Source organism: Gadus macrocephalus, chromosome 10, assembly GCF_031168955.1.
Source record: "Gadus macrocephalus chromosome 10, ASM3116895v1".
Classification (NCBI taxonomy): domain Eukaryota; kingdom Metazoa; phylum Chordata; class Actinopteri; order Gadiformes; family Gadidae; genus Gadus; species Gadus macrocephalus.
In genome coordinates, this window is record NC_082391.1 from 14,713,265 (window position 1) to 14,724,960 (window position 11,696).

Here is an 11,696-nt window from a genome sequence, read left to right on the forward strand (position 1 = left end):
ATGCAGTCAATGTCTACCTTTTCAAATTGTCCTATGATCTATATCCCTCAAAACAAAGTATAATTTTAGTTTTGTACATTTTTTTAAACCCATTGTTTTATAGCTGTATAAATGGGGTTACAATTCTTGGGTCAAATGGTCAGGTATTGAAAAAAATGATTATTTTTAATGGTGTTTAATTATTCCTGAAATGAGTTATATTGTGTTGCCTGCTAAACTTGATGGCTGCATCAGCCACTCAAGAGCTTGCTTCGATATGATCTGTATCCAAGTAACATCCCTCGAACCCTTGGCCGACCGTCGCAGTGGCAAAAACAATGGAGTGACGTTTCAAAAGCCACAAAGAATTTGAGTCACTGCAGCACAAATATATTTGTGGAATGTAGGCTTGTAACATTTATGCTGAACACATTATGCAAATTATGTTTTGAGCTTTAAAATACTGTCATTTCTTTGGTGTTTCTGGGTTTAGGTTGAGGTTTTTTATTCTTGCGGGGGTATAACGGCATTATCTGTCAGGCAAGATGGTAAAAGTAACTCAGCCAAATGGGGCAGTGGGAGCAGGGGCTTATTTATTTAATTAGACAGAAAGAAAGTAGTTCTGTTAAGTTCAAAACCAGCTGCTACTTGTCGCCAGACTTTGGTTTGCAATTATTTGGCCATATCTTTATTTTTCTAACCCAGAGCAGGTTCGCCTGGTCTGGGTTTGGAACCATCAACTAAGACGGTTTATCATTGATCAATGGAGGTTTAGGGGTGTGAAATAGGGACGTGAGCATTAAGTGTGTTTGTTTTTCTCACCTCTACACAATTTATAACGATGCAAGCGCATTCTTTTATATGATTTTCTTTCTTTTTTTATAACTTCTGTTCTGTCAAGTATTTTTTGGTATGTTTCAATTTGGATATTTAAAAATATATATATACTTTATTTTCAAAAAGGTACAGTTCACATTTTTGCCTGTGAAAATGTATAAAAAAAAAAAACATTGGTCAGGATGGAAGTCTGTCGAGTATCTGTAAGTCAGGATTCAGGGGATCTGAAAAGCTTTTTTTTTGCGCAAAGGAGAAATGTTTAGATAAGAACGTCTTCGCTTGGCTTAAATGTTGCATGCCTTTCAGCTTTGGTGTGGGGACGACGGAGGCAGGTATAGGCCATCCTAGATTACTTTCTTCAGTGTTTTTCCCTCCCCCTCCTCCCTCCTCCCCCCCCCCATATCCCCAGAAGCCATCTTTGGTGTGCATGAGGGTTGGGTTTTTATTTGTTTGCCGTGCTGAACCAATCCGTGCGTATTAATAAATGGAGTCATCGTCATTCAGAGCATTAATGGCACAAACAGGACCTGAGAAGGCAACAATATTGATAGCCTCTGAACTATTTCAATCTGTGACTGGATAGACGTTCATGTGTAAGTGAGAAGAAAAAAAAAACCTGCTATTGTCGGGCTGCGAAGAATGAAACGTGTTCCACAAATATCTAATGAATATGTAAAAGACATTTCCAATATGGCCTTATTAAAGAGTTTTTAAAGTGTTCTCAGAATAAGTGTGTGTGTGCACATGCGTGAAGTACTTTTCCTGTTCAATCAAACTTTACTTTACAAACATTGCTCTCTTTGGTGATTACATGTCATATAAAAAGGCACAACAATATTTAAAGGTTTACTTTATACGGTAGGTAAAAGGCAACAAAACTGACCCAGCCGCAGTAGAGACACAGGTGGGTGTAATATAAAAAACAAGGATTTCTGCACGATTGCAGACTGTACAATCTTTCTGTTTCTCATGTGGATGTCACTCAGACCAGTACTGCTTTGTTTTTACGTCAAATCTCAACAAGAAGTCATCCAGGCCGTATGAGCACCTGAAGTGATGTTAATAGTGTACCGAGTCCCATGTCCTGGGTCCAGGTCTCCCTGGCTCATTGGTCTTTCTTGCTCTCGATGGGCAGGTCTGGATCCACAGCCGCGGGCTGCACCGGCACCACTTCCTCTTCTGCTCCTGCTTTCTTCTGCTTCTTTGATTTCTGGAACAGCTCATTTAGGTTGAACTCTCGGATGATGTTCTCCTGGGAGAGGGTCACCGACACCGTTTTACGTCATTAAATGTCATTGTCATGTCAATCATTTAAGGTGGCATACATCAAGGTGGACACACCCACCTATGATGTCAGATGAGGCAGATTTTCAAAACTGCTTGTAATGGCTAATCAAACTCAAACCTGGTGGTATAATTTGTTTAAAAAAAGTTACATTACAAAGTTGGGAGGGACACACACACACACACACACACACACACACACACACACACACACACACACACACACACACACACACACACACACACACACACACACACACCTCATTGAAGGTCCAGGACACAGCTCTGCCTTTCTTGTCCACCATTGGTCGTCTCATGATCTCGACACCTCCTTGGAAGAGCACCAATGTGGGGAGTTGTTTGGTGAGGGCAGAGGTGCTGACCCTGAACCTGTGTTGGTGGAACAAATACCATACAATAGGGCCATATATATTATATGGCTTGTTATCAATGGTCTACTGATCATTAAGATACTGCCATTTCCCTGCTCTAGAGAACACGCTGGATGACTCACCTCTCAGCCACCTCTCCGTACCGTCCGATGTCGAGCTTCCCAAACTTGAGACCTTTGCAGTTGTACCTGCAGGGGAAAGGCGAAGGTCGGGTGTACAACCATATTGTTAGAATATCCATGTGATCCAGCCCAGTCGTTCCTCTATTAATGTGTTAGGTCAATCAAACATATTGGAGATGCCTTAAGGAAATCATGTCATTGCAAATCAAACATTAACAAGTTTAGTTAGCAATTAAATAGTCACTAAGTAAACGAAAAGGGTGCTTGTGATCGGTAATCTATTAGGGAGAGGAGAGAAGAAGGTCTCTTACTTGAGTGAGAGGTCAGCAAACATGGAGGCGAAGGACTGGCACTCTGGGGACCAGTTGGCGTAGAACTCAACGATCCAGGTGACGCGTGTGTCCTTCTGCAACTCGTCCTGATCAAAACATTTAAGATAATACTATATATTATACACACTATATGATATAAATATTACAGAACAGATTTCATTCATTTTTTATTTAACTTTAGAAAACTTTTCCTTAAACTTAAGACAAATACGGCCACTTACGTCTATGGTTTTGTCACTGAAGTACTTGATGTACTCTGGGCCCATGTAGAGCGGTGGTTTACAGGTCATGACAAACGCTGAAAAAGAGCATAAGAAAGATAGGACTTGTAATATAATATATATATCTACACACAGCGAAATGCTTCACGAATGGGACGATTCACAACACAAAGAACCAGGCGGTAATGTCAGCTTTTCACCCTTTTCCTCACTGATTGGAGGGCTAAGGTGAGCCTGCCTCTGTGAAACTGTAAGCGTCAAGTTAGGCACGTTACACGCGTTATCCAACGCGAGTAATGCGTTTGGCGTGGCCGTAGCATTAGCGTTACTAAGGGATATCCAACCAAAATCTACTTCAATTCAAGACTTCAAAACCACCCTGACAATTTGTAGAAGACAGCAGTTGGTCACTGCAGACTTTTAAAAGCTTGTTGACACCAACACTGTATGCTCAGTTTAACATTTACTGTGAGCTGTAACCGTTCTTACAACTCTGCTGAAAGATATCTGGTGGTTCAGATCACTCTCGACAAGGGCTACTGACCAAGACACAGGACCAGATAGAGTAGGCCCAAGCGAATGTCCAGTCGGAAGAAGAGGATAACATTGGCGACCTTGCTGAACAAGAAGAGATTGCCAACGTGCTGCTCCAAAGTGACTATCAGAGAGAGGAAGACAAAATAAGAAAACAGTAGTTAGAAGATAGATGTGTATGGGGGTCGGTATAGGTACTGATAACAATGTTTACAAAACAAAGGAAACCAAAGTTTATGGTAAACACTCCTTTCTTTGTCTGTGTGGTGGCAAATGCAATGTTTACAATGTGTCTACAGTGTGTGTGTGTGTGTGTGTGTGTGTGTGTGTGTGTGTGTGTGTGTGTGTGCGTGTGCGAGTACTTACTAGCCCTCCTGTTCTTCATCATCACAACGGCACTGAGGAACATGAGAATCTCTACTTCTCTCTGTAAGTCAACATAGGGATGGACGTCATCATTCATAATGGATTATGTTTTTCAGGAGCCTATTGATTAAGTATTGAGTAGTAGTAAATAAAGTAATTTAATCAGTATAACCGTCCTACCATAAAACTTTTATCTGAATGTATCAGAATAATCAGGCCTTAGCTAAATGTTGCGGTCAAAAAAGTAGCCTACTCCGTACTTTTTTTTATGATAAAAAGTGTAATCGGGATTGGCCTCATCGTACAGGGTTTTTTTATATATGAAATAAATATTATACAGCCTATATATGTGGTCCTTTTGCAATCAAAACTCAATTTAAAGTTACTGATACAAAGGTTCTAAATAATTTGGTCTTACCCAGTCAAAGTCGCAGGAGTTTCCGTCCTCCCGGTCCGTCGCCAAGTGTTCGCATATGCCAGGAGCCTTGCGAATAATCAAGAATGCCACAGTCATAAGAACTGACAAGCTGTAATATGGCTTTAATATCCATTTATAAATTTGGGGTAAATGCCAGAAAAACGCAAAAAGCCCTGTGATCAGTGCCATGCTTGCAGCCGGGCAGTGACAGGCGGGTTGAATGAAAAGACAGCTGAACACACTAGTCACTCCGACGTCGATTCTGCGTCTGCGTGAAGTAACTGCGCTCTGAGACGCTCGCACTTTTTGGCCGCGACGGCGTTCCGTAGAAGTGGCGGGCACTGTGAAATAATAACAATAGGGCAGAGCTAGCGTCTTCCAGTTGAAGAATGGAGAAGAACACGGAGACAAAACCTATCATCGCGACCAACATTGACTCATCGGCGATGGACCTGACCTGTATGACTAAAGAGCAACCGGTGTCTACGTCGTCGCGGCACAGTGAGGGCGGGGAGCCGCCGGCTGGCAGACTGAAGCTATTCAACAAAGTCATGGAGAGAAGCCTCAATAAGTACATAGACGACGCTAGGTATGTGAGTCTTCGGTATATAAAGCTAGTCAATGATGTGTTAAGACATTTTTCCAATGATCTAACATCGTTGTCTGTCTGATAAGTTTCCAGAGGTTCGCCAAAACATTCCACCCGTTCTACAAGAGGAACCCCCAAGTGATGGAGGACATTCACAAGCAGTTCGTGTCGGACCTGCAGAGGACTATCCAGGTGGGCAGGACGTGATGTTTATGTGCTTTGCAATGCGTACGCTTGTGTACCTAATGCCTGGCATCCATATTGTTTTCTTTAAAGGACCAATATTTTTTTTCGGCCCTTTTCTGTGTCATCACAAGTAGGAGTGTCCACCTATGTGTATGATGTATAGATCAGCAACATTTGCTACAGTCCACTTGTTAGGCTAGAAGATTGATCTATCCAGCATGCACAGGAAAAGGCCGATTTTCAACTGCTTGTGATTGTTAATCAAGCTCACACCTGGTAAAACAGGGTCCCTTAAATACAAGTCATGGCTTTGGTTTCCAGGAGGACATCACTAAACTGATGGAGGAGGGAGAGCTCAAATGCAAACTAGATGAACTAGACAAGTTGGAGAGAGCTGAGAAAGACAACAAAGAACCTGCATGGTTAGTCGTTAACATTATCCCTCCTGTCGATGTACCCTGTTTGAATTGTATGCTGTAGTAGACCCGTTCAACTGACCTAAATATAATGACAACACAAAAAATTGATGTCCTTGCATTGTTGTCATGAAATGTCCTGGATCATGATGTCCTAGGCGACCCAGTGGAGTACCGGAGGAGGACCTGTGTGACTTTGTGATGCCCTACTACCTGAAATATGAGGCCCACCTGCAGAAGGAGATTAAGAAGATCCAGGCAGAGAACGCCGCTCTGGCCAAGCGGGTGCAGTCTGGCAGGGATGCCATCGCCTCCACAGAACTAGGCATCGCAGCAGCGGTGGACAAGTGGAAGGTGAGAGCGGACCTCGTGGATTACAGTAGGACATCACTGAGATCCCATACTATTACTACTTTCAGAGTTTGGATTGGGTCTTGCTGAGCAAAAACAGTGACACAAAAAGTATTTCTGTTGATTTAAATGTTTGTCTAAGATGTTGATTTATTCAAAGACACAGAAATTCAGAATAAAAATTTTCAATATGGTAAATATGTCCACCAGTTATGTGGTAATTTGTGTTTGGCAACCTATTGGCATAGGAAAAATGTTGCAGGAACATTATTTATCACAATTCACTGCAAATGTGTATTTCTAAAAATAAATGTATTGTCAGTTTACTAGTAGTAAACTGAGTAATTAATTTTTTAACACGCATTTCTTATAATTACAGTTTGTAGTATCTACAAACTTTATTTTTTACAAACTGTCATCAGATGGACATTCTGCTGGCCTTTACGGTTTTGAATAAGTTATGTTACCAATGGTACCATTTTTATCTATCCTTTGGTTTTATGCTCAAACAGGTAAGAAAATAAAATATAGCTTTAGTTCCAATAAGACTAAAGATTAATACATTTGGCAAATATTTCATAGAAGTACAACGCATGACTTTACAATGTTAACATCCCTTTTTTCTTCTTCTTATTTTAGGAATCTGTAAAAGAATCCGAGAAGCTGTTGGCGTGTCCAGCTGATACCTTTGCTGTGTGACGTTATTTTCTTTCTGAGAAATGTAAATTCGTTTATTTGTACAGATACAGTAGTTTCATATGCCTTTTTTGATGTTAAATAAAAAAAAAAATCATAATAAAATATACGGATATTGTCCCAGGCTGCTGTCTTCAACTGAAGAGATGAAACGGCTCTGGTTTGTGACAGAACCGTCTGGGCAGACTGGCCACTGTTTGGAAAAAGGCCGAATTCTGCGACCCGTCGAAACATGTGACCCCAGAGGGCGCTGTTGCACATTTTCTTCAACATGCACGAGTTTGAAGCTAGACTCGGAATGGGTACATTCGTTTTGTGACACCGGGCAATACTTTGTGACTGTAGCGTCTTATGGGGAAAGAAGCAACGGTGATTGATCGAACTAAACACCTTATCCATACTATGGGTCTGTGAAATGCTAATGAAATCAAATGTATTTATTAAGCACATTTAATACGGTGTGGAATTATTTATTTATGTTTTTGTTATGTCCACCGTTTTTATTTGCATGCCCACCGTTATTATTTTTTACTGCCGTTTATGAAATAAATATGAACTAATGCCACAATTATTTATGTCTGCGATCATCACAGACAATCAATCTAGCGCACCGTCGAATTCTGCGCCCACATTGTAAATGCAGGGAAAATGAGGCAAACCCCAGCCAAATGTTTTCAGGTCATTTGTCGTCCTCATATCTGTATGTACACACATTTATTCATGTCTGATCATCACAGAGTCCACAAGCAGCAGGTCGCAATCCCCGATGGGTCACAATTCATGACAGCAGACCGTCGAAATCTGCGAGCGACCACAATGTAAATGCGGGGAAAATGAGTCAAACCCCAACCAAATGTTTTCAGGTCATTTGTCGTCCTCATATCTGTATTTGGACACAATTATTCATGTCTGCGATCATCACAGAGTCCACAAGCAACAGGTCGCAACCCACGATGGGTCACAATTCATGACAGCAGACCGTCGAAATCTGCGACCACACTGTAAATGCGGGGAAAATGAGTTAAACCCCAACCAAATGTTTTCAGGTCATTTGTCGTCCTCATATCTGTATGTGCACACAATTATTAATGTCTGCGATCATCACAGAGTCCACAAGCAGCAGGTCGCAATCCACGATGGGTCACTTAACCTACCTGCTTCATCATGTAAACAAGTATGACGTTGGATGTGTCTGATTGGATCCAATTTGAATTCCGTGACATATAAACAGATTGACAACCGTTATCAGAAAGTTAACCACCACAACGTAAATGCAGATATGAGGACGACAAATGACCTGAAAACATTTGGTTGGGGTTTAACTCATTTCCCCCGCATTTACAGTGTGGTCGCAGATTTCGACGGTCTGCTGTCATGAATTGTGACCCATCGTGGATTGCGACCTGCTGCTTGTGGACTCTGTGATGATCGCAGACATTAATAAGTGTGTGTACATACAGATATGAGGACGACAAATGACCTGAAAACATTTGGTTGGGGTTTGCCTAATTTTCCCTGCATTTACAGTGTGGGCGCAGAATTCGACGGTGCGCTAGATTGATTGTGGCATCGTTGATTGCGACCTGCGTTGCTTGTGGACTCTGTGATGATCGCAGACATGAATAATTGTGGCATTAGTTCATATTTATTTCATAAACGGCAGTAAAAAAAATAAATAACGGTGGGCATACAAATAAAAACGGTGGGCATTATAACAAAAACATAAATAAATAAATGCACACCGTATTAAATGTGCTTAATAAATACATTTGATTTCATTAGCATTTCACAGACCCATAGTATGGATAAGGTGTTTAGTACGGTCAATCACCTTTGCTTCTTTCCCCCATAAGACGCTAAGTAAGACGCTTTCAAGAAAGAAAGTATTGCCCGGTGTCACAAAACGAATGTACCCATTCCGAGTCTAGCTTCAAACTCGTGCATGTTGCAGAAAATGTGCAACAGCGCCCTCTGGGGTCACATATTTCGACGGGTCGCAGAATTCGGTGTAACACCGGCCCTTTTAAAAAATACTGGTAGGTGATTGGATGTACCACCTGTCAATCACCTCCTATCCCATCCCCTTACCATATGACGTACTAGGAGAGCGCCTGAGCTAACACTGTTATCAATCATGTCTGTAGAAGACTTTTGCCGTCTTTGTAAGGGAAATTTGCGCATCAAAGGCACTCTTTCGAACACAAAAAAGATATTTCCTTTAAGGAGGGTACCAAACGAGAAAAGTGTTAACGAACGACTAATGGCATTGGGGTTAACATTGTCTAATGACAACTCAAGATCGGGTCGAATTTGTAGATCGTGCTTTCGCTTGGTTGTAAGAATAGAAGAGGATTTTGCCGTTTTTAAAAAATGGCATGAAGCAGAGAAAGAAAGTGTGCCAGAAACACCATCTTCCTCCTTAGAGGAACGGGTACCTGGCGAGGAAGTTAGTCTCGCGATATCCGGAGTTCACAGCATCTCTCCCGTCAGTGGAGAGAAACGGGCCAGGGAGCGCTCACCTTCAGAGACCACAATTTATGTTAACAAAAAACTTTGTACCGAAACACCAACTCCTAAATTGTCGAGGCCAACTGCTGAGATGCCGGTCAGGCGAAGTCTGACGGAGGTGAGTCTGTAGATCTTGTGATGTAGATCTGATACTGCTTTATATATAAACACATCGAGCACATATCTGCTCGATGTGTGTAGCCAGTATATTAGATATATTCCCGGTTTATGGAGCTAAGGCTATTAAGTATTAAGTACTATGGGAGGGTTAGAGATTCAAGAAGAATGTAACTATAAATATGATATTGTTCATGGGAATTTAATGTAGTGTCCGCTTAAAGTTGATCCTAAATACATGTAGAAGTGTGGGATGGTCAGTAATAAATGTCAGATTGGACCCCAGGGAAAGTAGTTGCAAGTATCCCAACCAAACATAACAATTCTAAAACTAGAAATAACGATGTAAACAACATAACATATCACTGTGCTTTGCTACATAAATTGTCAATTACTAATAAACCCTTTGATATGTCTTTCAGGTTATTATTCACTACCCTTCTAATCCAAAGGGTGACAAGATGGAATGCCAAGCCAACATAGCAGGGATTGTGGAAAACATCACAAAGGAGAATTGGAGAACGGCTGCCAATCTGATTGTCCGACATAAAGAACTTTTTGGACGACTCAAGGAAAATGTCCTTAAAGTCATAGAGGATGAGAGCAAACTACTTTGTAACCCATACAAGGGCTTCATGCTGTGGCGGTCATCCGCGGCCGATTTAAAGGCATTTACATTTGCAAATTTGCTGTCGGATCTTGAGCGTTTGTCCCCATTCATGTTTTCTATATTTTCTAAAATCACCAAACGGTCTCCCCATTCCACTTGTGCTGCTGCCGCGATAGCTTTGAGAGGAAGGGAACCGCGCCTGTCAGCCTTTGCATACTGTGTTGATAGTGTCCTAATGCACGGCGGGGCGAAGAAGGAAGTTTTTAAAAGGCTGAGCAAACTGGGCATTTCGACATCGCACAGTTCTGCTCTAACAAAACAAAAAGAATCGAAGCTGCTCGCAGCCTCTGAAGATATTCAGAACACGCAGAGCAGAGAAGAGAAAATGCCGGTTGAATGCGATTTTGAGAGTTAGCGCGTCGCATTTATTCAAATTGACAACTCGATATCGTTGATATATCAACACTTATTAAGGTGAATGTCCTCTGTGAGTAGCAATTTTCAGGCAGACTTCATGGGTCCATCCATCAGGCTGCTTGGCAGAGTGAGAGAATGCTAGTCCCTGTTGAGGTTGTCAGAGAGGCTGAGGTCTTTAAAGATCAAGCAGGCAGAGAGTACACAGCATTTCCTTATTTTGAACCTTCTCTCAATACTGAAGTACCTACAGTGATTTGTGGGGATGGATGAGGTTTAATTGAAGGTATGGATGAAAGGGCCGAAAATGACTTGATTCTAAATAAGTGCTAAAAATGTCTCTTGGTGCTGACGTGAATATAGTCAATTTACTATAGAGCAGTGATGTATCCTAGTCACACACATTGGCAGTATATAAATGCTCCAAAAACTCCACAAGTCCTTTAGATGCTTACTTAAGGGGCCACATTGTACAATAAAAACAAAAATTAAACTATTTTTGTATTTACTTGCAATGCTATATCTGAACAATTTATGGCTTTTAACTTGAGTCATGTCTCATTGTTCTATAATGACAAATTACAATGCCACATTATGATTAATGCTTCAATTTGAAATTTGAGCAGGGGAAAATAAACCCCACCAGACAGTGAGGATCAATCCTATTTGAATCGAAAGCATTTGTCATGTCACATGCATAGCAAAACCATTTCACTTCTGATCGTTCAACTCACTAAGTACAACACAGTGAGCAGCCTAAGTTGACATCCTATCTCTGGAGTCGTGTTGAAAGAGACTTTAATGTCCTACGGATTTATGGTGGTGTGACATTTTGTTCCAGTCTGGGCTGCTGTGATAGGTTCCCAACTCAGTCATCGGTCTCAATAAAACAACCCATGTAATCAAAAACTGGCTTTGTGAATCTATCTGCATAAGAAAAAGGGTCTTTATATCAACAACTTCACTGTTCACTCTTAAGAATTCCTCCTGCATGTTTTCATCAGAATACTGGAAGGTTGTTAACAATATTTAAGTTGTGTCAAATAGGTGCTTGCTGTGTTGTACTGGGGGTTCTGTGCTAAATCCATAGCAAGCTGACTGGCTGGTGTAGACATGTGCAGTGCCTTTACCTGAACAGCTCGGATCAGCAACCCATCTGACATCTCCCGTATTACATTTTTCTCCCATGTGTTACCTATCTACATTTAACTCTTGAATGCAATCTTTTTGCAAAACCCTTTACCAACTGAATGATCTTCTATAAATAATGAGGGAGACAATCATAACCCCTTATCTTTCCACTCCTTCATCACCCAATTCATGT

At 41.2% G+C, this 11,696-nt stretch overlaps 3 protein-coding genes across 3 annotated transcripts; 2 read left to right on the forward strand and 1 right to left on the reverse strand.

The window, feature by feature from the left end:
• Positions 1 to 1,066: 1,066 nt before the first annotated feature.
• LOC132465848 (thioredoxin-related transmembrane protein 2-B-like) lies at positions 1,067 to 4,674 on the reverse strand. The gene is made up of 8 exons (XM_060062692.1): positions 4,486 to 4,674; positions 4,068 to 4,128; positions 3,712 to 3,825; positions 3,168 to 3,244; positions 2,926 to 3,032; positions 2,615 to 2,680; positions 2,361 to 2,490; positions 1,067 to 2,068 (listed from the first exon to the last, which is right to left on the reverse strand). Exons 1-8 carry the CDS (start codon positions 4,672 to 4,674, stop codon positions 1,922 to 1,924), a joined length of 891 nt encoding a protein of 296 aa, XP_059918675.1. The 3' UTR covers positions 1,067 to 1,921.
• A 176-nt stretch (positions 4,675 to 4,850) lies between these two features.
• si:dkey-6i22.5 (polyamine-modulated factor 1) lies at positions 4,851 to 6,841 on the forward strand. Its single transcript, XM_060062693.1, has 5 exons — positions 4,851 to 5,074; positions 5,161 to 5,266; positions 5,582 to 5,682; positions 5,835 to 6,030; positions 6,667 to 6,841. Exons 1-5 carry the CDS (start codon positions 4,875 to 4,877, stop codon positions 6,724 to 6,726), a joined length of 663 nt encoding a protein of 220 aa, XP_059918676.1. The 5' UTR covers positions 4,851 to 4,874; the 3' UTR covers positions 6,727 to 6,841.
• A 1,902-nt stretch (positions 6,842 to 8,743) lies between these two features.
• On the forward strand, positions 8,744 to 10,698 carry LOC132465853 (uncharacterized). Its single transcript, XM_060062714.1, has 2 exons — positions 8,744 to 9,349; positions 9,771 to 10,698. Exons 1-2 carry the CDS (start codon positions 8,858 to 8,860, stop codon positions 10,371 to 10,373), a joined length of 1,095 nt encoding a protein of 364 aa, XP_059918697.1. The 5' UTR covers positions 8,744 to 8,857; the 3' UTR covers positions 10,374 to 10,698.
• The last annotated feature ends 998 nt before the right edge of the window (positions 10,699 to 11,696 follow it).

What these genes read in the sequence shown, in the direction of transcription:
- LOC132465848 (XM_060062692.1), bottom strand. Translation starts at nt 4,674, where the DNA reads ATGGCACTGATCACAGGGCTTTTTGCGTTTTTCTGGCATTTACCCCAA. An exon ending in ACTCCTGCGACTTTGACTGG is followed by an intron (nt 4,129 to 4,485) that starts GTAAGACCAAAT and finishes GTTGACTTACAG; the next exon opens with AGAGAAGTAGAGATTCTCAT. An exon ending in GATGAAGAACAGGAGGGCTA is followed by an intron (nt 3,826 to 4,067) that starts GTAAGTACTCGC and finishes TCTCTCTGATAG; the next exon opens with TCACTTTGGAGCAGCACGTT.
- si:dkey-6i22.5 (XM_060062693.1), top strand. Translation starts at nt 4,875, where the DNA reads ATGGAGAAGAACACGGAGACAAAACCTATCATCGCGACCAACATTGAC. An exon ending in GACAACAAAGAACCTGCATG is followed by an intron (nt 5,683 to 5,834) that starts GTTAGTCGTTAA and finishes ATGATGTCCTAG; the next exon opens with GCGACCCAGTGGAGTACCGG. An exon ending in CAGCGGTGGACAAGTGGAAG is followed by an intron (nt 6,031 to 6,666) that starts GTGAGAGCGGAC and finishes TTCTTATTTTAG; the next exon opens with GAATCTGTAAAAGAATCCGA.
- LOC132465853 (XM_060062714.1), top strand. Translation starts at nt 8,858, where the DNA reads ATGTCTGTAGAAGACTTTTGCCGTCTTTGTAAGGGAAATTTGCGCATC. An exon ending in TCAGGCGAAGTCTGACGGAG is followed by an intron (nt 9,350 to 9,770) that starts GTGAGTCTGTAG and finishes TATGTCTTTCAG; the next exon opens with GTTATTATTCACTACCCTTC.